The following is a 27871-nucleotide window of genomic DNA, read 5'->3' on the forward strand; positions in this document are numbered from 1 at the left end:
TCCAACAGCAGAAGTATTTGATAGAGCTAATGCAGATAATTTTTTAAAATTCCTTCAAGAGTATGTTTTGCTACACGGAATAACCCGTTCAATTAGACTAGATCAAGCTCGATGCCAAACGGGACAACAAATTAAAACACTTTGTTGTCAAAATAATATACAGTTAATTGAAGCGCCAATACACGATCACAGAGCAATTGGTTTTGTTGAGAGGCTAATTCAAACAATCAAGAATCGCTTAGCTTGTATTAAAACGGCGGCGCATAAGCAATTTAATGTGAAAGCATCATTAAATTCAATAATTTACCAGCTACGAATATGCCGTCAAAAGACTATTAATATATCACCATTTGAAGCACTTTTTGGTAGAAAGGCTAATACTCCATTAAGTAATATATCGACCGCACCTGACCCAAGTAGTCTGACATGTAAATATATTTATATATATATATATATATATATATATATATATATATATATTAAATAAAAATATAGATTTGGAGACAGTCAGATGGGAGGAACTAATTTCCGAAGAAAACTGGGACAACGAGGAAAGGAGTGACACAGAACTCGAATTAAACAGAGATAGATTGAGCAAGGACGCAGGAAAACGGAAAAATGAGAACCCAAACAAAGAATTCAGAAAGATCCCTCATCCAGAAGTCGGACTGTCGGCACCACGAATTGAAGCCTCCCTAGAATTTAAGCTCGCCAAAAAGAGACCAAGAACGAAACGCTCCAAGAAAAGCCTGGATGGGCTATATGCTGTGTTAGCACCCGGTTCTTCGGTGGTGAAGACAGATAAATTTACATCAGTGATAAAGGAGCCCGGAAAAATGATTTGACCATTCGTAATTCAAATTTGGCTAAATTTGGCACAAAAGCCGAACGCCAGACGGAATTACAAGTGTATGTGAATCGACGACCGAAGATTACTGAAGATCTTATTAGTCATTATGCAAAAGAGTCCAGAAAGAAATTAGGAGGCAAACGAATGAAACACCGGAAAATCGCAGACGATACAACTGCGGTCTCCTCGATACATTCAAATGTATCTCGAGCTCTTCGAGTACGAATGCCCACTAAACCAAAACAAACAGTTATAACAGCGCCACCAAAGCCACCAGCAGAAGTAACAAGTAATTTCGCGGTGCCAATGAGAATGCCGTCGTCATCCATTGAAATCGCGGAGCCCCCTAGTAGACCAAAACAAAAAGCTGCTACCAAGGCTTCAGCGGCACTGAAACCGCCCTAAAGACAACGTTCAATGCCTTCAATAACTGCATCAGACGAATCAATTGCGTCTGTACAAAATTGCCCATCCACAGCTTCAAGTTCCAGTGCACCCTCGCGAAACAAAAGGAGACAAATTATTAGGCAAACACAGATCCAAAATAGGCCAATCATTTCAACTACCATAGAGATGGCCGAAACTCAAAGTCAGCACGACGAAACAGACTTTACAGTCGGTCCATGCTCCCTTGCACAGTCTTACCCCACACAGTACTATATTTGGCCTAACTACGAGGAACCAGAGGCATCAATGACGGTCGGCGTGGCGGAAAGATTTTATGAGAGTGACAGTGATTAAAACTCGCCAAACATTAAACTGCTAACTAAAACTTTCTGAACTGAAAACATTATAGTAGTAATTATTGTAACTAGTACATATGTTATTAATTTTATGATAGATAACTTCGTCATTTATTTTGTCAAGGGGGAAATGTGTTACAGTAGTACATTTCATTCTGGGGCTAATGATTCGGTAAAGCAAATCAAGTTATGTAGTTAAATTTAAATTAGTTCATTTTCTTCGCCATTTAATTTAGTCATAATTTGAGTTCTTGTTTGAAGATCAAATCTTGAGTTTTCACGTTTTACAATTTGTTTATATCCTGTGCCTGATAACTTTGTCTGTTCATGTTCTTCATGTTGTCTCGTGATCTTGAGTTGCCGCAATTGGAATTCAATTGTCGCGATCAAATTGTTGATCAATTTTAGTTATTTTAATTTCATTTCATTCTGCTCATTTTCTTAATTCAAATTAAATGTCTTTCACTTAAACTAGATTTTGCTCCCCCAAAGCATTAAATTGAATCAAACATTTTTGAGTCCTATTTCGCTAAGCGAAATACTGGTTTAATAATAGAACTGAATTCCGCTCCGCCAAATCTACGCATATTCTGTATTCAGAATATTGAATCGTTCAGCTGCAAAATTAATAGTGAACTCGCCCCGCGAATCAATCAATTAATCTGAAACAGTAATTGAATAATTCGGCACTGCGAATCAACCCAGATTACAGATTGCAAATCTGTATGACAGCTTGATTGATTTCGTGCGAAGTGTAACGAACTACTCAAGTTTTTTAGCCTGTCAGATAATCAATTATAAAATTGAACGGTAGAAAGCGGACGATCTATCTTGTTAAATTGCTATTGTAAAGGGATTTATTAAATCGATGCTCTCGCATTACTGACAAAACGTGGCAATGATTGCTGATAACTTGGATTGCTTTCCCGTAAAAAAGGTAGTTAGAAAATTCAAAAGACCAAACGACGCCTAATAAATCGAACTAATTTGAACTATATCGTTCCTCTACCGGGATGAGAAAATTCGATGCAATTGCAACGGTTAGCCAACAATCAGATTTGAGTTAATCCTCTGCCACTTCAAGTCTTTGCCAGGATGCATCAGAGCTAATTTTAGTTCCAAAATCAGGGTTGAAAATCTTTCTTTCAGTTTTTTAAGCTTTAATAGTTTTTTTGCTTTAATTTAATTGCTATATTCTTCGTTGCAGCCCAATGTGTTTTCTTCGGAAGTGGTCTATGAGGATGACACTCATGGCAAACAACTTGAAAAAAACTTAACAAGATGTTGAACAAAGCCCATAAAAGATCTGAGTTCTAGACTTTCCGGTGTTTTCAGTAGTTATATTGCATCGTTTTATAGATTAAAGGCATTAATCCTGACTGAATAAACATATGTTCAAACCCCTCAGTTTCAGTTTTCGTGAAGTGGCATTCCAAATTTAATGGCAAATTTGCTTTGTCTGGTTTTTTGAGAGGTTTTTTAACAAGACTGAGGTCATCATCATAATTTCCGTTAGCAAAAATTATTATGTCATCAAGAAAGCATTAGGAGATGTCTAGTCTAATTGGAAGGCAATCTCGAGCGACAAAAAAGTCGGTTGCTTGCGGTGCATTTGAGTTATTTCATTCAAAATTGTTTGTAGTATCAAGTTCATAAATAGCAATTGATGTTTATTTATATGCATTGACAAGTTTAGAACTTAAGAATTCAGTGCAGACACTCTCGCTTGATTTTGTTCACAGTAATTACATTTTTCGATGTGAAAATTAAGTCTGACAAACTTGACAGCTTGTCGATGTGGACTTCTTAAGCAGTTTTTCAAGTTCTATTTTTACTTTCGGTTGTAACTGAAGAACGACTTTTCTAGCTTATTGCTGTAAATTTTTAAGGAAATATGGATCGGACTGTATGGTTGTTGGATTCGCCAAGTCTACTAATCAGTTGGATTTCTTTCATCATCTCAGCTTTTACGCGACACTTCCTTTTTTGCTATTAACAAAATACTTTCCCAGTGGCTCTTCCCTCCCAAAATGGTTCAATCGATAATTGGGTTTTGCCAAAATGGCCGCTACGACTGATCGTTGCCGATTGCGTCATGCCCGGTTCGAGGTTTCGTGGTGAATTTTCGTAAGAAATGCGGTGAAATGCGGTAAAAAAAATTTCACCGCGTATTTCTTTCATCTTTTTGCGGTGAATGCGGTGAATCGCGGTGAATTAATCATTTTCATCGCGTTCTCAGTATTCTTACAAAAAAGAATCGTCACCACACGGGTTCCAACCTCTGACCTCCTGCATGCCTTCCACTCCCTAGTCCACTGCGCCAACTGTCACTTACATCTTAGAAATTTCATGTGAATTTAAATCAGATTGAGTAAACTTTGGAAATCATATGCGGTGAATTTCTGTAAGAAATGCGGTAAATTTCGGGATGAATTTTTATAAGAAATGCGGTGAAATGTGGTAAATTATTTTTTTCACCGCATTCACCGCTTTCACCGCATTTCTTACATTGTTTTGCCACAAATATCGATCCGGTGAGTTTTTGTAAGAAATGCGGTGAAATCTGGTGAAATCATTTTTACTGAAATCATCGTAATCACCGCATTTCTTACAAAAATTCACCGCATTCACGGCATTTCTTACAAAAATTTACCCAAAATCCTCGACCCGGGTGCCATTTTGAATTTGTTTGCTCCGAACTTTGGATGTTTTAGCGATGGAAGCATGGAGTGAAATGCGGAGCAAATTATATAGATTTTAGCAAATTATTTTTTCTGCTTTTGAGTCTAAGAATGAAGATTAAGAGAGACCAAATGAATTAATGAACTAATTTGAAAAAAAGAATTTGCTACAGATTTAAGAGTTTGAACAGAATTGTGAACGTTATTATTTCACTTAACAAATTGACTAGCACCTAACAATTTTACTAGCAACGGAAAAGATTCTGAAACATCACGTGATCAATTTTGATGTTGAAAAGAATGGGTTTAGGGGCGCCAAATAAAGAAACAACAGGAAATGAAAAAGAAAAGCAAAATCACGAATTTAGTTTAAAAGGGAATAAAGATAGACAAGAAAAATCAAAACTAAAATAAAGGGAATGGTTCTGAGATATGTACCACACAATTAATTCAATTTTATCCGCAGACAATTCGCTGTTATAGAGTGATTGGTAGTTCACGCAGGCCACAATCTCACATGAGATAGCTTGATTTTATCGGATGCGAACCAAATTGACTTGCGCAAGTGTTTAACGCAAAATGTTCCTTTTTGCATTTTGAAAAAATTGCTCTTTGTCTCGAGTTTTGCTACTTTCGACACTTGATTACGGCTTTTATTCCTGACGGCCATCAGTCTTTACGTTACGCGAACTTCAAAAGTTTTAATGCCCTGTTCTTCTACGGAATTGCTCTCAAATTTCTGGACTGCTACGAATATCTTATTAGAGTATATATGAACCCGGGTTTGTTATTCAAAAAAATGAACTCGAAATTTGCTTTATATTTTCATGTTGATTTAATCATTGTTTAAACGCGTGCTGCCGAATTTGGTCTTTTCATGATCAGACAAATATAGGAAACCAACCCGGAGGTTGATGACAGAGCAAATCAGCGCTGAAACAGTCTAAAGACATTCCGGTTTTAGGATGGCCAGTACTCTGTTCATGTCACTATTTACATTGACCAGTCTGAATTTTGAGTAAAATTTACCTCATGAAAAATAATATATTCAGCTTAACACCCGCCAGCAAGGTTTGCTTTAAATGCAATTCGAACTTCCGCGTGGGTAGTTGTAACAATTAATTTGCATAGAGGCTCGTAGTCACCATACTAAATGGGCTTTGTGGTAATTGCCTACAAACCAGCTTAAATATAAATAGTGTGTATGCTTCTATTGTAATTACTAGTTAAATGCTACAAAAGTATGACATTACTCTGCTCAGACCAAAATTTTGGGTTTTGGGTTTTTCAGACTATAAAAGATAAGTTTAGCCTTGGGGAAGTCTATGACGTCAATATAATCATAATGAAGAAGAACTGCACATAAAGAAACTTAAAGTATTCTGGATATACAATGTTTCAGAACTGAATAAATTTTCACTCTTGAAATGTGCTGGTTCAGCACTGAAAACCTCTGCGAATCAAGTCCAGGAAACAAGATGAACAATTTTTGATTCGAACACGAATGTCGGTAAACTATCTCATTGGTTTGAAGAGAGTAAAATTGAAGATGATAAGGCGTTTTAAAGCCTAGGAAAGTCATAGACGTTTTTCTATTCGAGACGTTTACTTGCTTTGATTTAACCATTGCCTGCAAATTTTACTTCAAGTGTACTTGTTGTTTTTTCAGGTCTTAATCACTGTTCAATTGAACAAGATGTCCTTCGTTTAAGGCCCTATGTAACAAATTTTTTCACCAAATTTTCCCATATTTAATGCCTGTTTCTCAACGCCTTCCCCTCTGAACTATAGTATAGCGCGTCCTATAAAATTGAAATAAGCAAAAGTTTCAAATGCCACATGTTAGAGTTCAAAGGTCAAAGTTAAAAACATGTAGAAAAACTGGTGAATGAAAACTTAATGAGGAAAACATTGCCATTCAAATGAGCACATTGATGCTCAATTGCACGTTTTTGGCGTTTTTCGAACGTTCGCTTGTTTCAACTTTATGGGACAGACTATAGAACTGAAATGCCTCACGCACACATTTTAAAATACCGAAAGTCTGCAGTGCCGAATTTAAAATGCCAGAACTTGCTACTTAACCAGATATTGACTTCAACTGACTTTCGTCTTTTAAAAACGTGCGCGTTTCGTGTCTTATGCACTCTGCCGAATTCACTTCGAAACTTTTACTTAATACCTCGCAGTTTTTGATAAATGCCAGAAGTTCTCAGTGGCTTCAAGCAGAGTTCTATTACTAAAATTTCAGTCGTAAGAGATACTACGAGCTATTACCTATGGGGCAAGTCTTATTATGATCAAACTTTAGGCAAATCTTGACAAATGAGGTTGACCGTGTATTTAAAAAAATTCTTCTTCTTAGAGTATCGCTCGTTTTGAATATGATCTAACACAACAACTTCATCAAATATAAAACTAATCGCATACTGTGGCGTAAAAACGATCAGATTTGTCAGATCAAGTAAAACCCTTCAGGAACAGCCATTACTTCTCGCATGATCTCACAGATAACCATAATCCTACAAGATAAGATAGATTTGTTATCTTTTTTAATGTCTTTGAGACATTACATAAGGTGTTTGAATTTTACTTAGGCTAGAAAGTTAATTTTGGATGCTTAATTTAATCGATACTTCTTTCTCCCCGCTCATATTCTTCGGCAGAATTCCATTCGCATGATTCACCTCGCCATTTTTGCTACAATTATATACTACATAATAGTTATCTACAATTTACGATAGTATAATAAAGCCCAAAAAGTTTCAACGCAAATGAAACACGGAATTACTGAAATCGCTCAGATGTTCGTAATTTTGTTTAATAGCCGCACAGCGATAGCTGGGGATATTATTGGCCTTCTCTTGGTTTTTTACAATTCAAAGAATTTGAATTGTATTGGGGCGCTGTGTTTTTTTTTAAGATCTGTTCACACATTTTCATGATTTTTGAAGTCAAATTGGAATAGTGATTTTGATCACGCCGAAACAGGAAATGGAGCGAAAAAGCGAGTGGTTTTGCGGCGTGAATTTTTTTCGCTCTAATTTTAAAGTAGAGTGAGAAAATGGTGTTTGAACAAAAATTCGGTTTCTCGGTAGTGGTTTTTTGTTCACATGCGGCAATTTCACTCTGATTTTTACTGTTTTTTCGATTTTTTGGATCGGATTTTTTTCTAAATGGTTTTCCCAGTCCATTCACAGCTCATTCTAGGCCTAGTTTTTTGTTTGAATAGAATTTTCATTTCTCGCTAGTGGTTTTTTTCTTCACATGCGGCATTTTGACATTGATTTTTTGTTTTTTTTCTTATTTTTTGATCTGATTTTTTAAAAATGGTTTTCTCAATTCACTCATAGTCTATTCTAGGTCTAGGTTTTCTGTTTAGTCAATGAAAATTCTTTGAATTGTACGTCAGGACTTGTCCTGCTATGTTTTTTTAATTCGTCGTCATGATTTTTGTTACGACCATATGACGTCACAGCCACTTTTTGTTCATTCGTTCATGCAATTTCAACTGAATTGCATGTGTGACGTCATTTTTCGCTCTTAGTGGAGCGAGTTTTTTGTTCATGCGCGTGATTAAATTTTTGGTCACACTTGACTTACCTCACTCTCAAAAATGACTTCCTCACTTTGAAATTGACTCTTATTTACTTTTATTCAAAGAGATAAGGTCAAATGGGTGTGTGTCACTCTAAATGAAGGTTATTAGAGGGCAGCTAATAGAGGCAGCAATAACTTATACAATTTTTTAATCAAAATATAACAGATCAGCCCTCAATGAAAAGACAAATTTTTTTGGTCTGTCTTTTTCACTGTTTTTTTTAGACTTCCGATCAACGAATCTATTGCGGCTATTTTCTGGCAATCTGCCAGCTATGTTTCCTAATTAACTTAAAGTTCAAACACTTCTTTGCTTGCTCAAAAATCGAGAAAGTCATAGAATTAAAAGCTAACCTATAGTTTCATAACCGGCGGGCAAAGTATAAATGTCAAAGTGCGAAATAATAGAATATTACACAAAGAATTTGTCCACAATTGCATGCTTTGGGGTTTTCCGAACATGATTGTTTCGTCTTTATGCGACATAATTACAATTTTTACAAATTTCAATGAAATGGAGGCGGAGGTTAGGAGGGTTGCAAAAAAAACACAACCGACTGAACTGGAGGGAAATAACAAACGAATAGTTCAGAGGTCAATATTTGCACAACTGATCCCATTTTTACAGAAGTTTTTGTAAATCTGGTAATATTTACCTGGTTGACTGTTCAGAGTGCTCCTCCATATTTTCGAACATAAGAGGTTGACAATTTCTCGCAATTTTTCTTGTCTTGGACAGTAAAGGGAGCTCGTAAAATAATTTTAAATAGCTTAGACACTCAAATGAAGTAATATATTGAACCATAATAATCGTTTTGTGTAACTCCAGTTTGTGTGGCGGAGGCTTTTGGTGCAAAAAATGGTTAAAAAAGTTTATGCTGCAGACTTTAGCTCGCCTATGACAAAATTTTTCCCGGGTCGAGATGTCAGCGCCGTTTCAGCGCATTATTTTGTATGAAGTGCGCTGAATATGCTAAAATTATCTAAGAAAAGAGTTGAATGCGCTGAATTGAGCTGAAAAGAGCTGAAAGGCGCTGATTTTTCAAGTTTTTCAGCGCAAAAATCTTACATAATTTTGCGTTGAAATGCGCTGAAAATTTGTAAGAAATGTATTTGAATTTCAGCGCATTTCTTAAAATTATTTACTGGATTTAAACGCTTTTTGACACCGATTCCTTAATTTCGAATCTTTTAACTTTCAATATATAACGATTAAATTTTTCTTATAAAATGCACTGAGCGCTGAATTTTCAGTGCTAGCTAATTTTTGAAAACTCAGTGGTTTTCAGCGCGTTTCTTGCAAAATTTCAGCTTATTTCAGCGCATTTCAGCGCATTTCTTACATAACTTTTCTCGACCCGGGTTGCTTGTTTACCATAAACGAGGACCTCAACCTGAGAAAATTGACCCAAATAAAACTCTCTTAGTCTCAATAGATCACAATGAATTTGCACTGCACGTCAAAATGTGCGCTATTGTTTTACATACATTCGAGCTAAGTTCAAGTTACAGAAAAAAACTTGTTCAAAAACTTGTTCTCCGATCGTTGTTCAAGCGAGCATCCACATTATTGATAAAACACGATAGCATACAAAAAAGATTTAAGAATATTAGCTAATGCGTTTTAATATACATCAATTTGTCTTTTTTCATTTTGCACAACCTTATTGCGGTGAACGGTATGTTTGAAATAATGCTCGCTTGAACAACGATCGGAGAACAAGTTTTTGAACAAGTTTTGAACAAGTTTTGAACAAGTCAAAATGTGTGCTATTGTTTTACATACCTCCTAGCTAAGTTCAAGTTACAGAAAAAAACTTGTTCAAAAACTTGTTCTCCGATCGTTGTTCAAGCGAGCATCCACATTATTGATAAAACACGATAGCATACAAAAAAGAGTTAAGAATATTAGCTAATGCGTTTTAATAAATATCAATTTGTCTTTTTTCATTTTGCACAACCTTATTGCGGTGAACGGTATGTTTGAAACAATAAAAAAGATTTCATGAAAAACGCGAAAAAATCTCGCAAAAGGAAGAGAAAGAGCAATTTGCTTTGGAAAATTTACAAACATCTAATAAAGCTGTTTTGAGCTTTCGAAAACAGTGAGAGGAAAGAAACTTAAAATTGGATTAAAAAACAGGAACTTTAAAAGCTTATCAAAACAGCTTCTGTCTCCCCTGGGAGTACATGGCAGATATCCGTACAAAAATGCAAAAGCGTGGAGCTAGAAAGCTGATGCTTGATTGAATTGAAAAAATTTAGGGAGAACTTAGGGGATAAGTATTGAAATATAACCCTCAGATGTGCAAGAATAGTCAAAAGTTGCCAAAAAAGGAAAGCGAGTTCAACCACGAAACTATAACAAATGTGCAGGTAAAATAACTTAAAAATTCGTAAATTTCAAGGAATTGTGCACGTATTTTGGCGGTCATGAACGGTACCTTAACGTACCTGCAATTTCAGGTAAAATGAACTGAAAAAATGAGTTAGTCCGCCAGCATAACCTACTTGCAATTCACTTGCACAGGCCAACATTAAGGAAAATTGACTGCACAATTTACCATAACTATTCAAGTAATTTACCTTCACAAAAAAAGAATATTAACAATAAAAAACATTGTCAATAAAAATTATTGGCCCAATGTCAACAAACGCAAGGTAAGAGAATAGCAATAAAACAGTACACTTGCCGATGTTTCTAATGATTTTAGTAGGAATTGTTCTTCTTCTTTTTCGTATTACAAAAATTAGAAGTTTCTATTTGACCAGTGAAAGTTTTCAAGAAAGCAATGTGATCTTGGCACTCATGGTGTTCTCGGTTTAGTTGCATCTTCAGTCCGCGATCACAAAATTTTTTCTATTTGGTTTACAAATTAAAAGAAGCTTTAAAATTGTTTCCAACAGTATTTTTAATAATTTGAATAACAGTTTAAATTTAAAACTGTCGAAGAAGAAAAATAATTTTACGAATTTAAGAGGCTTCACTTTTCATTCTTTTGCTTGGAAAAATCACATAAAAGCTTCACAAGAACGTTTATCCAGTCTAAAAAGATGATTTGCAAATTATTTTATTTCAAAGTTATTTTTTTCTAGAAATTTTCTGCTTAAAATTTATCCAATAGAAACAATACCAAAAATTGCAGTTAGTTTACCTGAGCAGTATTTAGGTAGTCAAACTTGGGGGACTTTGTGCAGGTAAATTTCTCCAGCATATTATTCAAGTTACTTTACCGTTACAATATTTAGTGTGAAGGAATGAAGACAGCTAACGTAAGCTTATAAATATGGTTTTTGAAACAAATTGTCATTGGCTTTCAATATTTGAGAACACAGCCTCTGCTATGCTTCTAAAAAATTTTTTGTACTGAACTGATCCATATAATAACAATTGTACATCGTTTCGTCCCTAATTGTTTCATACATCATTCAAAACCGCAAATTTTTAGTCACAAAGCCCATTTCTCAATTCTCTCGAGATAATAATTTTGCAAGACAGCTGTGCCCATTATACAAGGAATCAAAATATCAGCGTGAAATAATAGACATATGGCTGCAAAAACTGAGTAAAGGTCTTCAAAAACGCTACTAGGGGTTGTTATGAACCAATATAAAAATTTAAACCGTTAAAATGAAAGGAAATTCTGCTTTATTTTTTTTCACTCTGATCGTCAAGATGTGACAAATTTAGTGTTATTGCAGTGATTTTTTAACACCTAGTAGATTGTCGGAAAACAGCTGTCTTTGATTCCCGTGACCCCGATTGGGGTTAAAAGAACAGGAAAAAAATGAAAACCGATGTTCATACAAAAACAGACTTAATGTGAGAAATGTTTTGTTGTCATTGTAATTAGACAAATTCTGTCTTTTAATGAGAAGATACACGAGCTATTATTAATATCAATAAACACTAGAGATAGTAGCTATGAGTTATAGGAACAAAGGGAAAGAGAAACAAACCGGCTTCTAAATGTGGATTTGCCACGTTCCATTCCGTGTTTTGTTTTTGACTTCATTCAGTTATGAATGTGTCGTTGAGCAACTTTGGCGTAAATGAGCTTTGATTAGAAAGAGAGAATAATAATACGTACCTAGGGAGGTCAAAAAGATTTTAATCAAAATGTTTAACCTGATCTGAATTAAGATAAAGCGACCGAAAGTTCTGTTCGAGTAAGTAAAAGACTTAGCAAAACAAAACCTACATTGAAATCCAAATAATTAAGTTAACTAATGATCTGAAGCTTACCTTTTAATTGCCGCCTGAAAAGAAAACAGAAAAACCTCTATGACCCTATATGCCCAAAAATGAACTAAAAAACTTAAGAAAAAACGTCGTTTCCAGGACTTATTGTTTTACGAAACATAAACAACCATAACACATTATAAAATATATTGACTCTACACTTGTTTAAAATGAGTATTCGATACAACAGATTTAACTACAAATTGAACAACAAATTTCAGAATATATTTGAAGGTCAGTTGTGTCAAAGTAACAAAACTTAACAAAATAAGTAAATCCGCTTGGGTAAGTAATGCCAGTTTCTCTAATAACAGTAGAATTGTAATTTTTAGGAGTAAAATACCTTTTATTAGCTGTAATAGCTGAAAAGGAGACTGTAGAAAAAATGTAGGCACACTTCACAAATTCGTTTAATCATTTCTTCAACAAAAGTGGCTTCAGTCAAAAAAGTTGTTAGCAAAAATTTTTGGGCAATTATTCGATCAAATTCACTACGCTCTAGAAGGTTAATAAAAAGTGTCATTCCTGAAACTAACCGATAAGACAAAAAACGACCAAAAAAATTGCCAAACTCGCAAATATTTCAGATAGGCAAAATTGGAACTTATATGTATCATATTAAAAGAAAAGCCAGAGAAAAAATACTGAAAATAGAAGTCTAATTATTGAGGCCCTTTAAAAAATCCAATTCAGAAGCCGACATTTTGACAAAATACCAACTTCTCACTTTCCTTTTTCAGTAGTTGTCACCTGCTCAATTTTTACTCCCTTTTTAACAGCATGATTTAAATCACCACACCAATTTGACTTCTGATTGCTGTGAAAAAAAAAACAAAAAGTGTGAACGAATGTTAAAAAAGCGAACAATACAATGCATACACCTTGGATTGTCAAAAATTAAACAATGTCATCGGTATAATAGCCGGCTGAAGAGATGAGGGCGGCCATAAAAAAATCTTACAAGATGAGAGCATCTATTAACAAGATTATAACAGCAATAAATTAGTTCTTCAAAAAAACTAGTGCTCGCAGAAGCTAATTAATGCAGATAACATATCTCACTTGTCGCTTGGAGGCATATAATCAATTTCAAAAACTCACTCAAAGATGATAAATGGATACACAAAAGGTCATTAAGTGGACGAAATAGGCTAATATTTGTGAAATTATATATATATATATATATATATATATATATATATATATATATATATATATATATATATATATATATATATATGTATATATATATATATTTCTGTTTAATCCACTTTTAATTTTCTTCGAGTGTCAGCTTTTCGTTGTGAATTCCAATATCTTTAAGTTTTCGGAAAGTTGGGAAGTTTTCTTCTGTGTATTCAATACTATCGTCCAAGTGATAGTTGTTCATGTAGTTTATCAAATCTGAGAACTGTTGTTTCTTTTGCGTCTCCAGAAATTGGGATTCTTTCAACTCCTCTCCTGAAAGATAGTTGCGCTATGGCTTCTAACAATCGCCTAGATATGTAAAAACTGCAATGAGGAAAAAAATTAAAGTGAAAGTTTATATGCTGCAATGGACTGTTGTTAACTGTCGTCGAAATTTTCAAAGCTGTAACTGAATTACCACATAAAACACTTTTTTATAAATTTATCAACCATTTGTAAGCACTTCGAATTAGTGAGGTTTGCATATTTTGCCGTCAAATTAAGAAGTGAGATTAAAAAAATTCTTCTATTCATAACAAAAAATTCATTTGTTCGTTTTGATTATAATTACATTAACTTAAATAATACGTAGATATAGAGCATTTGTTCAAATTTGTGTACACTGAACAGGCCTTACAAAGCAACCAGTGTACTTACTGATGGTTATAACTTTTAGTTTTTTTAAAAAACATTAAATAGCTGAAAGTTGTGCTATGAACAGTTCATCAAAACTTTTATAAAACTTTTTGATCTAGATTTTTGCAAGTAAAAATATAGTCAAAAAGTCTACTCGTGTTTTGCGCTTCAAAGCAGGTAAGTTATGATAAAAAGCTTTTAAATTTAGGTTCAAACTGATGGTGTAGTATTACTAATTGGATAATTGCCGCTGCAAATTTCGATACCATCCACAGAATCATTATAATTAATTACCCGTCAACTTTGAGAACACTTTAGATAAAGTCTAAACTGACAGAATTATTAAAGATGAGCTACGCCGCTTGAAATGCGTAGAGCAACAGATTAAACTGTCCATACCCAATATTGCTGCGTATTGTTCAATACACTATTGACTAGGCTATGGTTGTTGATTCACTGCCACTATTGTTATGCGTACAAAGTGAAGAACAATAAAACTATTCAAGCCGCTCTTCACAGCAGCAAGAGTGAAACGAATAGATGATTAAAAGAAGAATATCAGTCGGCTCCATGATTGACCTTGAAATTGATTCGGAGCTTGTAATAAGCCTTGTGATTATCAGTCGTGATAACTCAGCTAAAAACACGCACAAGTCTAGATCTTGCTGCTGAAGGAAATCAGTTCTTCAACTCAACCAGCGCGACCTAAAAGGCTTCCAATTTTGCTGAATTATCAATCTCTCTTTGCTCTAAAACCAAAAAGTACTCTAATCCGCTAAGCGGGAGTATTTGCAGCAATTGTAAGTCAGCCGTTTTCTATCAACTAAAAATGTAGAGTGTTCTGCACATCCAGCAGTAAGATGGATTTAATTATTTGATTAAAATTTGATACCCCACCTTATTTTTAAGTAGTTAAAACCCCAAATTGTTCTCCATCACTTCAATCTGTTTTTTTATTAATGTTTTTACTTAGTCATTTTATTTTCACCATATCACACATAAGTTTGTCAATAAGAAAGTACATTGTGAGCATATAGTGAGACTTAATCTAGCACTTGATTAAGGTCGCTTAAAATATCGGTTTAGTTCTAGTGTGGTATTTAAGATTAAACGGATAAAGTCTCAACCGCATCAGAGTTTAAAAAAATGGGGGAAAATGCGCTCTCATCAGATGCTCTGATAGTTACGTTTTCTGAAGACTTTTGATTATTCTTCAATATTTTTCAGTATTGGTTATTTTTCAATACAGTTCTAAGCATTTGCTGCTGATTTATTACAGCTACTATCATGTGCCTCAAGTATGCAAAATTTATCCATGCTATCCATGAAATTAGCACTTCCTCGGGATGTAATTTGAGTTAGAACAAATACTTGTCGCAACAAAAAATGATACCTGACCTCAGTCGACGTGGACGCAAGTCGCAACTCTCCAGATTAGTATTTTTGAGTATAGACAGTATAGGAGACATACGATTCCGGAGGTAGCTATTGTGGTCCAATTCAGTTTAAAAATGAACAATTTAAGTCGATTAACATTTGCTTCAATTTTTGCTTTACGCGGTAGTTAATCTCCACCTCTGTTCACTGACAATTCAGGAACGCTTAGCTAGCGGCAATCGAAATCTGCTAAGATTTTTTGCTTTGACAGCCCGACAAATTTCTAGCGGTAAGACGGAATTATTTTATGAGTAAGATTAGTTTCTTAAATTCAACTTAGGAAAACAGCATAAAATGTTTTCGTCTTTTTATAACATTTTGAAAAGTCTTTTATTGCAACCGAAGAGATATCCAAAATAGTAAAAGAAACTGATATACTGGTTGGTTCGAGTAATAAACTAATATTATTTCTGTAAGACTTTTTACTTTTCCCAATGGTCGTGTTGCCATCCCCAGATTTTGAAATAGATCTTTCTAGCTACATTTAATTGAAAAATTTTTCTAACTCTATTCTTCAAAATCAGTGAAATTTTATCACGAGGTTAAACCAAACCATTTCAATTGTCAACACGATCAAATAACCACTCCAAAAATCTTTCAAACATATTTCAATGTGTGTTTGTGAATAGATCTTAAAAGGCATCGCCCCAAAAATTCAAACTCAATGAATTGCAATAATTGAAGCCATGCTATGGAAATGATGGTTTTTACATTCTTTTACAACCATTCTTTCTACTTTAAATGGTTATTATATTTTCTAAAATACTCTCTAGGGAAAAAACTTTGACTGTGAATGGTCGGTCATATTCTAAGGAAAGGAAACAATTCCCAAATAAGAGAATTCAATACCTTGATCTCGTAGATACTCCAATAAAGAATGACAGAATTTCTCGATCATCATTTCAGCCAATTGTCAGCATATTAAGACTGCATATTAATCAAATTTCAGTCAATTTCAGCATAGTAAGACTGTTGCTGAATCACTTATTACGTTTCCGATAACCAGAAAAAAACAGCTATTCTATGACCATATATATTACTAAACATAATGTCGAGATAAACCAAATAAATTACTATGAGAATGGCGGGCATGAGGACTACAACTCTTCTGTCTCCTATTCGCTGTGTGATTTTAGTCAGTTGTCAGGCCTTACAGACCTACCAAATGGAACTTGAACAAGATGAAAACAAATTACACGGCGAACGCAAAGGAAGCCGAAGTAAAAGTAAGGGATCATTTCTGCTAGCGCCCCCCCCCCCCCCCCGCTTAGTTAGGCACCCCCATTTATAAATATGTAAACATATTGTTAAAGCTAAGTAGTCTTATACGTGAACATATATGAGCAATACGCATTTACTAAAAGCTAGAAGGCTATGGTTTGAAAGTATTACGTATTCAACCAAAATTTGTTGCATATAACGTAAGCATCAATAAAAATATCTGTAATAGATCATGTTTGGTGTTATCGGCTACAAAAAGGTCTTGATTTTATAAAACTTCTTAAGGAAACTTTTCCAAAAGTGCCTTCAATCTACCTAGACACTCTTGTTTCATTGAAATGCAAATATCGCTCTCACAATTCGCGAAAACTTAGATTGGGGGAGGGGTGCAAACTTAACGGCTATATATGGCTTGGGGGGGGGGGTAGCAGAAAAGATCCAAAGTAAGCCGACAGAAAAGCAAGCCGAAAGTTATGTAATAGTTATGTAATCTATCAGAAATAATACATTGCTAACCATTACAATCAACACTGTGCATAGTATCATAGTGCATAATGTATTACAATGCACCAAAGAAACAAAAATACGGCAATTTTTAGACATCTAGTGGGTACTATATTCCTCTCATCTGCTGTGGGATATAATCCGGAAATCGCGGGCCGCCAAGGGCATCTTAAAATACCGGTATCCCAAAATTTTTCGGCTTACTTGACCTCATTTTCAGAATTCGGCTTGCTTGCCTATCGGCTTGCTTGACCGCCACCAAATTACACAAAATGGCTTCTTTTTTGGATTATGGTGATAAGATTTGCACCATTAGCTAAATTTTGTGTTTTTTTGAGAGAGTTTAAGACTGTGGATTATGGTGACATAATTTGTCAAAGCTAGTTGTAATTGCCGCCCAAATCCGGTAATTAAAATTTGGATAACGAAATTTTTTTGTTTTTAAGCTGTGGGAAACTTTATAAATTATTCAAATTAAGAATGTTTTTCATAATACTTTTTAAATACAAACAGTCTGTTCGATTCGGCTCTTTCCTGATCACTTGTCATACAAATCGTTTTTTCAGTAATCAAAAACTACTGATCACTTCCCATGCGGAGGAATTTCCAGAATTTTCCAGAATTTTCCTGAAGTTGTGGTGGTGGTGGGGGGGGGGGGGTTGCGTGGGCGTAAAAGTTGCATGCCCACTAAGCTGGGGGCCAGATCATATTAGAATTGAGGGAGCGGTATACATCCTACTTTTTGTGTACTTTTTGCAGTCTAGTTCCTAAACAGTGTTCAGGACAATTCGCGGCTGATGTGGCACCAAAATTATAGACAAAAACAGATAGTTGAATCTGGTTTTCGAGACACTGTTCCCATTAAGAAAGAAAGACATCAGTTCTGGCAAAAATGGAGCTCAGATATTAATTCGCAAAAACAGCGAATTAATATGGTCGACATAATGGTTGAATTAATGTCGAATTAATGGTCGCCAAAACAGGTTGGTCGTGCACTAGTTCCCAGTACGATCCTTTTATGACCTCAACGATATCATTTATGATTTTCCTATGAAACCAATGAAATCATAAAGGATTGTTTTGGGAGTACATGGGAGAAATGGATAAGATTAAACCTAAGAGGGACAGGAATATTGGCATCAGTCGGATATGACCTGTATGAAATCATTTATGATCCCTCTAGGACTACTAGGAAATCAGTTATGACCTAGTGCAATTTCTAAATTCTTCCGCAAAGTTTGACTGCATTGATCGATTTTTTTTTTTGGTATCAGTAATTTAGGGCGCCAAGAATTAAGATTACGATTTTAAGAATACGATATTAAGAATTAATTTTAGGATTACGTTTGTTTTTAAGATTACGATATTAAGAATTAATTTTAGGATTACGTTTGTTTTCATAAGATCTTGTAAGACTACTAAGAAATCATACAAATCATATATGACCAGTATGATTACTATAAGAATCATGTATGACATAATATGATTACTAAGAATTTTGTATTGTGAGCAACACGGCAGTCGACCAAAGTCACTAAATTTCACCAAAAAATTGGGACAGTACATAGAAAGTGATAGAAAACCTTATAATTTATTCCAAACGACAACTGTTGAGACATTAATTATTTATATTGAACATTATTTAGCTAATTGGGCCATTTTTCATAGACCCGGACTTGATATCAATTTATCTCAACTGAGTATAATTTATCAAGACCGACCGAGCTATAGACACGCTAGAATATTGTTTAACATAAATTACCATTTTTACACATAATTACACATCGCTCTCAACCTGAGTATTGTCTCTCGACGTATGTTGTCGCAGCCCCGGAAAAAATTACTGTCGTTTATTTTAGTTTTTATTTGCTTTTTGCTTGGTTTTTTTTAGGTTTTCATTTACCTTCCACTCCAATCTGTTCATCCCTGAGTCGGATGGCGAAATTGTACCTGGCCTTGAGTGCAATCAACTGCCTCTCCAGTGAGTCAATCTCCCCATTAATCTCCCGACATCTGAAAACAATGACAGCCCGGGTCGAGGGTCACCGTCATTCAACAAAAAATAATATGCAAGAAAAGCGGTGAATGCGGAAAACTTTGCAAGACAAGCGGTGAATTCGGTGAAAGTACATAAGTCAAGCGGTGAATGCGGTGAAAAAAAAATTATCGCCTGGTAGCAGTGAAATAGCATAATTTCACCGCTGAATTTAGCGGTGAAATTACATAATTTTACCGCATTTCACCGCACAATTATATACGAAATTTGCGGTGAAAAAAAAACAACTTTTCACCGCTTTTCTTACATATTTTGCGGATTTTTCCTCGACCTGGGAAAATGAATGACTGTTGATATACGGTACCTTAAGCAGACGCGAAAAAAAGTGGAAAAAATGAAATGAAATTGAATTCGTTATGGCCCTACTCTGGACGACAGAACAAAAAGTGGTAAGAAATGTTTGCGGATATGTTCATTTTTAGAATGTAAGAATTCGCCATATTTGGCTTCTTAGGTTTGGTTTGTTCCAATTCAAACGTAAGAATTGTTTGATATGTTCGTTTTTCAATCGTCGGAAGACTTGGTATGGTCGGTTTGGTTCGAACCGTTATGAAACCGTTCGTTTTTTCACTACGAAAATTTGAGTTTTTTAAAATAATGTAGTCAAATGATGTATAAGCTCTCTAATCAGAGGACATCATCACACATGCCTCTAGGAGTCAAATTCTTCGAAACAATTGATTGGTTCTCTTCTTTAGCTCTATTTTAAAACCAAGTGGACAAATAAAAAAATGTTTGTTCATTTTTGAGTGAAAAATTTAACAGACTTGTTAGGCTTGTTGCGGGATTCAATTCATTAAATCACAATCACCGTGTCTTGGTATGAATCTGAGAAATTGAGTCAAGAGTTCATTTTTTTACGATTTTTTGCGTTTTGAAACCAAACATGCATACCGTTGCTCACGTTTAAAACTAAAAACAACCGAATCTAAGAAACCAAACATTCCGACAATCTCTTGTTTTGAATCCAAACATACCATTAAATTTCTTTAAAAACACAATTTCTGGAGTAGGAGAGAACTACTTCCTCTTCCCTTCCTCAACATATCTTGATATTTTTTCTTTATTTAACTGACTTGGGTGAACAAAACTTTTTCTAATCTATTTTCCCTCACAGATAATGGGTTACAAACCAAAAGTGGTAGTGGAACGATATCCATTACAATATAAATATACAATTAAAAAAAAGTCATCAATTACTGCTCTGGTCATTTTCTAAAGGGAAAAATATTTCCGAATATAGCATCGGAGGTATAGTTTCCGAGGTATAAAATGAAAAACAACATTTTTCAAAAATATTGGTTAAGTTAAATTAATTTGCTTTACAATACAAACATTGGAAGTGATGCGCTCTCTGTTCAATAATTTTTAATGACAGTAATTGAGGTAAAAATTGAAACAATTCATCAAATTCTTGATATTTTGCGTTTTGTTGAACACAATTAACTATTCTCTTCCAATAATCAGAAAGCTGATAGTTTGGCAATTAGCAAAAAAAAGTTCTTGGGTAAAAGTTTTGGTTGCACAGTCTTTATTCAACAAATTTATCAGAAAGCGTTTGAATTATAAGTTCTAATAACTCAAGATTTTTGTTGACATGTTGTTAGCGCCCGGGTTTAAATCCATCCAGCTGCTGTTTTAACATGATAATTTTTTAACTCCGAATAAATAACTTCAACCATCCGGTTCATCAGATAGCTGAAATTAGTTTCAATCGAACATTTTTTGAACCGTACAACCTGCTAGAAAACCTTGAAAAAGGAAACCACCAAAAGAATTGGTCAACTGTTCAAGCTGAGCTTGCGGAGCATTCGTAGGAAAATTGAAGAAAAAAAGTGAGAGCGGAAAACTCTTTTGAATTAATTGTTCGGTTTGGTCCATTTTCTGTTGTCATATCAACTGTTTACTCATAGTAAGAATTCCAGTTTTAGTTATAGTTACAAGTACAGTAATAGTCAATTGATGTGAGGAAAAATGGGGAAAACAATAGCAACTCATCAAGACTTAACAAAATAACAAAATAGCCTTAGCAAACGGCTTTCTTCATATGACTCAGCAAAGTATTGCAAAAATTAGTTGTTTTGGGCAGTAAATAACGTGTTACTCTATCTTGCGTTTAAATAACTTTGAGCAGTAATTTGTACTTTGTCTTGTATTAAATATCACTCGTGGGCAGTAAGTTATTTCTTACTATGTCCTGTATCTACGAATTGTTTGAGCTTCAATTCAAATGTCACGATCCCCAGCTACTCGTATTTTATCACTTGAGTATAAAAAGCAAAACCCATAATTAGTTAAAGTTTAAAGTTTTTGCATAAACATATCTTAGACCTATATTTTTCTTCGATTTGTTTCCCTATGGGATTGAAATGGTATACATATAAACATCCCGTAATGTGTGAATTATTACCATCCAGTCCGATAAGAGATCAAAAAACTAAGCTTAGCAAACAGTCAGAACTGAAATTGTAATGCAACGGTAAGAACATAGCGGATTTACAGTTACCAAAGCGAACCGCAAACAAAAACAAAATATCTCGACAGTTTTTGAACCGACGTGAAATGAACTGGGCGCTGTAAAACTTTTCTCGTCACAATCGATTGTGAAAGCAGTTGTTACATCAACGGCAACAAGTTTGCAGCAGGTAGTGGCACAATTTTTTACAGAAGTTACACAATCTTCTTCTGTTTCAGAATTTGATTTTGACAAATGCAAGATATTCTCCTTCTGTTAGATTACTGCAATATAACAGTGCAAGGCAGTCGTAACATAACAGTCCTTTTGGCAAGAAATTTAAAAGATAACATTTTTTAATACAGTTTTTCGAGTAACCGTCTTTCTTGCATGAAACTTGCAAGATGATCACCCTTTGAAGACTTTTGCAATCGAACCGTCTTACTAACAAGACTCTTGAAAGATAACTGTCCTTAGCCCCAATTTTGGAAAATATTACACGATAACAGCTGGGACAAGGCTGAGTGATAATATACCTTTGAATAAACTCTGTCTGTTGATTAGGGTCTATCTTGGTGTACACTCGGTTTCCATAATTCTGTCCACAGACACATAATTCCTTCCAAGTGTCTACACTTCCCTCGCTCTCCATCCTGACACGCCACAGAAGAGCTCCTAAAATAAAATTTGGCTCAGTAATGTGCGATTACACATAAGATTTCGACCCTGCTGATCCTCAAATTTGGCATAATTGTCTATCAAATGGGGAACAGAAAGAAAAACTCCAGAAAAATAAAGTATTTTAAAAAAATGTGTATGGACACACAGATAGCCTCCAAAGCAAATAACCCAGTGGCGTAAAAAATGGCGCATTGAATTGATGAGATCTGCCATTATTAAGAAAACGAGTCAAGGCGAACAGCAAAATCAAACAACAACAACAAATATTAATTACATCCAAACTTATGTCCGTTTTAAAAAAGCTTAATAACAAATTAAAAATGGTGTCAGATAAAAACAGAAACCAAACAAAATAATTTGTACTTCACTAGAAAAGATATGGGACCTATCCATAACAGGGCTCGGAATCAATTAGACAAAAAAGAACAAAAACATTAATGTTAAAAAATTCGATTATATTTTTTAAAAACAATGAATTTCAATTAATTCTTAGCATTAGAACTCAATTGAAAACATCCCACAGATTTATGAATACCTATGTTTCTGTAGGAAGGCATTCAGACCTATCATTGTTCATTTTATATGAGGTTCCAAAAATGAAAAACAAATACACAACAAACAAAAATTCAATTAAAACTTGCCAGAAAATGTTGTCGAAGCCATAAAGCCATATTTTAGCCCCTCATGAATTATTGACTGCACTTTCTTTGAGCACCAAAAATGTGATATGTGACCTCTAATTAGTGGGACTACGTAACAGGTAGACAAAAAATGACAAAAAAATATTTTTGTACTTTTAGAAATTTTTATTTCCCAAGTTTTGAAAGCCATTAGGTACAGAATGAAGTTAATGAAGAGGTTTGTTTATGTGTCTAAATAAGTTTTGAGACCAGTAATTATCCGGATTATGTTTTATGTCTACAAAAAGAACGTCAAATATGACAAAAATCAAAAATTAAGTTACTTTTTTTGTGGAAAGCCCGTGTCGAAGCAAGTAAAGTCATAACAAATTTTTTCAAAGAATTAGATTTTGTGACATCAATTTCTTGTAACACCATCGTTAGACAACAATGTTGTCATATATGGCAGGTAATTGATGGGAATAGGTAACATATAGACAATAAAAAAGAACAAAATTGCGAATTTCGAAATTTCTTTTTTTTTTAAACAATCGTTTTCAAAGTCCTGAAAGCCGTCAGCGATCTACTAAAATCAGAACATCGACACTTTCAATCTTCCATAAAAGGCCACGTAAACTTGTCTTTATAAGGGATATTTTAAACGAATAAAGTTAAAAGTAATAACGACAGCTAGAGACAAAATAAAAAAAATTCATTTAAATACTTCGAGAAAGTGACTTTGAAGCCGTTAAAACAGTAATATATACCTTTGATGTTTTCAATATGATCAATTGTGTCTTGTTTTGAGCTCCAAAATGACATATGTGAACTGTCAATATTGTAATAATGTGACAAAACAAGAAAACGTGAAAAATGTGCAAAGGCCTAAGAAACAAAACAAAATTGGGAAATCTAGTAGTATCAAAGCGAGAAAATCAAAACCCCTTGGAATAAAACCACAAAAAAATATTTTTTTTTCAGTAGAAAGTAGAAGCATTCTTACTTTACTGACACTAATCTACATTTTGACTAAATTGGGAACAAAATAAAGGCGAATTTCAATAAACCATTATTGAATCAAAAATCAAATATTCTTAAAAGTTAAAACGACCATAAGTTTTCAAGTAAAAAACTAGATAGAATGTTATGTAGCTACTTTCAAAGCCAATCGACATTATTTCCAGTGATCTTTGATTTGAAATGTTCTGTTTTTTAATTAATACAAAAAAGATCGTTTTTTTTTTTAAAAAAGATCAACTGATTACAATCTTAATTATTTTTGGATTGTAACAGTCCATAATTGGTCCAAATCTAACCCTGATAAAACTGTTCATTCATTGGAAACACCTAGCTTTTTGAATGTTTTTGATATAGATAATCTGTCAGCGTTTTTGATGTTCAACGAGTGAAGTTAGCAGAAAACGGCAAAATTTTAATTACAGAGCACTCTCAATAAAATTTGAAGTAGGTCTAGGCCCCTTTTACAAATATTGTTTTAGTGGTTTTTGTGTGTGTACTTTTGGCAAATTTAGTCAAAGTGGACTAAAGAAGCTTATTTTGTGCTATTTTTAATGAAAAAGGCTGAATATTCATATATTTAGCAAAAATTTTTGGCTAAAAAATTAAATCATAATAGTCAGAAGTAGTAAAATTTTACAACTTTATTCTTATGTACTCTCGATTTTTCGGACAATGGCTTCTTAATGAACAAAGATCTCAACAAAATCTGGAACAGGGTCAGGCTAATGACTGCACATTGATTTGGGTTCGGTCTGGTCAGATGTCACTTTAATTTTTGGATATTATCTGATCAGAGATGTCTTTGAGTGCACTATGAACGCTGAAACGTTTCAACTTCATCAGAGGTCATTTTGATTTGAAACGGACTCATAAGTAGTATATTTAGTCCTGCGATGTAGATATTGAAAAGAATTGTTGTGCAGAAAAATTACATTCCGCATTTTTTGTAAAGATTCAATGCTCGTACTGAGAATTTTTTTAGGTGCAAAATTTGACCACAACTTTATGAGTCTGAAAAAAATGCAGTTGTTAAATGAATGAACCAAAATGGAGAAATAACTATCTACGAATCAAAAACGCGCCAAAAAAACTGATAAAAAAGTCCTGATCATATGTGAGTTTGAGATGAATGCACCAACCATTATTTTGAAAAAGCGAGAGTCTAATTTTGAGACATTTCAGCCTGGATGCTTTAATCTTACCAATATTTAAAATCTGCGCGGGTCTATTCGTACCGTTTTGTTGTCTGGATAGGTCACAATGATTTAAGGTCAAGATAGTTCTGATTACGCATAACTTTTATCTAGAAATTTTGACCTGGCTGCGATATTACGAATTTGTCACCTTGTTCCGGAGATTGGACCAGCACCTGCCGGATGAGCTCATCAAACAGTTTGCGATGTTCCTCTGCTCTGATTGGACAGAGAGTGTTGAACTTGGCACCCCTGGACATCATCTCTCCCTCTATTCGCTCCCAGAGAGCTGGAATGTGACCCCTGGGTGGGATCTCTGTTGATATGCGCACTTCGGAAGGGACATAGGGAAACATCTGATGCAACTGTTTTCTACATAAAATCCAAACAGAATCAGACATTCAGAGATCTTATCTGGTTCATTTTTAGTCTAAGCAACCTTTCGAGTGTGATCTGATTATGTTTTGAAAAACTTTCACAAAAGATCTTTAGGTGTGGACCATTTGGGGTGTTAGAACGTCTATGTGGTTGACCAAAATCTTTGCTGAAGAGAAACAAAATTATATCAATGAAAAAACCTTCAAGAGTTGAATCGATCAATAAAAATTGAAAGAAAAATTTCTGAAAAGAAATATTTAGAAGAACACAATTTGATTGAATTCAGTGGTTAATTTTTTTTTGAATTTTTACTCCGCAAAGAAAAAATTTTATAACCGATAAATTATTTATTCAGTGACGGAGATTCAGTGCAGGTGTACGAGAGAGAGAGAGAGAGAGAGAGAGAGAGAGAGAGATAGAGAGTGTATCTGGGTGTGGGTGTGTGTGTATGTGTGTGTATATGCGTGTATGTGTGTGTTTGTGTGTATGTGCGTATGTGTGTATGTGTGTATCTGTGTGTGTATCTGTGTGTATGTGTGCGTGTTTGTATAACTATATATATATATATATATATATATATATATATATATATAATATATATATATATATATATATATATATATATATATATGTGTGTGTGTGTGTGTGTGTGTTTATCTCTGTATGTGTGTATGTGTAGGTGTGTGTATGTGCATGTTTGTATCTGCGTGCGGGTGTGTCTGTATGTGTGTGTATGTGTGTATGTGTGTGTGTTTAGGTGTGTGTGTGTGTTCGTGTATTTGAGGGTATGTATGCATTTGTGTGTATGTGTGTGTTCGTGTGTTTGTGTGGATGTGTGTACGTGTGTGTATGTGTGTATGTCTGTATGTGTGTATGTGTAGATGTGTGTGTATGTGTAGGTGTTTAGGTGTGTGTGTATGTGTGTGTTTATGTATGTGTGCATGTGTTTGTCTTTATGTGTGTGTGTGTGTGTGTGTGTGTGTGAGTTTGTGCGTATGTGTGTATCTGCGTTTTTCGTGTGTATGTGTATGTGTGTTTGTTTGTTTGTGTGTGTGTGTGTTTGTGCGTGGGTGCATGTATCTTTGTGTGTGTGTGTGTGTGTGTTTTCGTGCTGTTGCGTGTGTTTGTGTGTGTGCGTGTGTGTTTGTGTTTTTGTGTGTGTATTGTGTTTATATGTTGTGTAAGTGTGTGTTTTGTGTACGTGTGTTGTGTCAGAGAGAGAGAGAGAAAGAGTGTTTGTGTCTTTGCGTGCGTGCATGGCACAAAAACATAGTATCGCAACGGCGTATTTTTTATTCTTTTCTGGATCATATCTGGTTCATTTCTAGTCTAAGCAACATTTCGAGTGTGTCTGATTATGTTTTGAAAAACTATCACCAATGATCTTTAGGTGTGGACCGTTTGGGGTGTTAGAACCCTTATGTGGTTGACCAAAATCTTTGGTGAAGAGAAACAAAGTTAGATCAATGAAAATGTCATCAAATGTTGAATCGAACAATAAAAATTGAAACAAAAATTTCTGAAAGAAAATATTTGGAAGAAAACAATTTGATTGAGTTCAGTGGTCAAATTTTTTGAATTTTTTACTCCGCAAAGAAAAAAACTTTTATAACCAATAAATCATTTATTCAGTGGCGGAGGTTCAGTGCAGATGTACGTGAGAGAGAGAGAGAGAGTGTGTATGTGTATCTGCGTGTGAATGTGTGTGTATGTGTGTGTATATGCGTGTATGTGTGTGTTTATGTGTATGTGCGTATGTGTGTATGTGTGTATCTGCGTGTGAATGTGTGTGTATGTGTGTGTATATGCGTGTATGTGTGTGTTTGTGTGTATGTGCGTATGTGTGTATGTGTGTATCTGCGAGTGGGTGTGTGTGTATGCGTGTATGTGTGTTTATGTGTGTATGTCTGCATGTGAGTATGTGTAGGTGTGTGTATGTGTAGGTGTTTAGGTGTGTGTGTGTGTGTGTGTGTGTGTCTGTGTGTGTGTATGTGTGTATATGCGTGTATATGTGTGTATGTGAGCATATTTGTGCATTTGTGTGTATGTGTGTATCTTCGTGTGGGTGTGTGTATTTGTGTGTATGTGTGTAAGTCTGTATGTGTGTATGTGTAGGTGTGTGTGTATGTGTAGGTGTGTGTGTTTGTGTTTGAGTGCGAATGTATGCATGTGTGTGTATGTGTGTGCTCGTGCGTTTGTCTGTATGTGTGTATGTGTGTGTATGTGTGTATGTGTAGGTGTGTGCGTATGTGTAGGTGTTTAGATGTGTGTGTATGTGTGTATGTGTATGTGTACATGTATTTTTCTGTATGTGTGTGTGTGTGGGTTTGTGCGTAAGTGTGTATCTGCGTGTTTATGTGTGTGT

At 34.5% G+C, this 27871-nt stretch overlaps 2 protein-coding genes across 5 annotated transcripts in view; one reads left to right on the forward strand and one right to left on the reverse strand.

The window, feature by feature from the left end:
• The window catches only part of LOC142344395 (uncharacterized), a 54681-nt gene extending 29188 nt beyond the window's left edge, over window positions 1–25493 (reverse strand). For 3 of the 4 annotated variants that reach the window (XM_075396002.1, XM_075396005.1, XM_075396006.1), the window contains exons 1-5: window positions 25280–25493; window positions 22151–22289; window positions 19007–19116; window positions 13435–13578; window positions 8531–8625 (exon numbers count right to left, since the gene is read on the reverse strand). In XM_075396002.1, coding sequence (XP_075252117.1) covers window positions 8543–8625; window positions 13435–13578; window positions 19007–19116; window positions 22151–22289; window positions 25280–25484 — 681 coding nt within the window. In that variant the 5' untranslated portion in view covers window positions 25485–25493 and the 3' untranslated portion in view covers window positions 8531–8542. Of the gene's footprint in view, window positions 1–6918; window positions 6975–8530; window positions 8626–13434; window positions 13579–19006; window positions 19117–22150; window positions 22290–25279 lie in introns of those variants that run through there. The other variant, XM_075396004.1, reaches the window with a different exon arrangement.
• Window positions 1–27871, forward strand: part of LOC142344396 (small ribosomal subunit protein eS19S-like) — a 416658-nt gene that overhangs the window by 31926 nt on the left and 356861 nt on the right. The gene's annotated exons all lie outside the window — the stretch shown is intronic.

The sequence above is a fragment of the Convolutriloba macropyga genome, chromosome 8 (assembly GCF_964194025.1).
Source record: "Convolutriloba macropyga chromosome 8, txConMacr16.3, whole genome shotgun sequence".
NCBI lineage: Eukaryota > Metazoa > Xenacoelomorpha > Acoela > Convolutidae > Convolutriloba > Convolutriloba macropyga.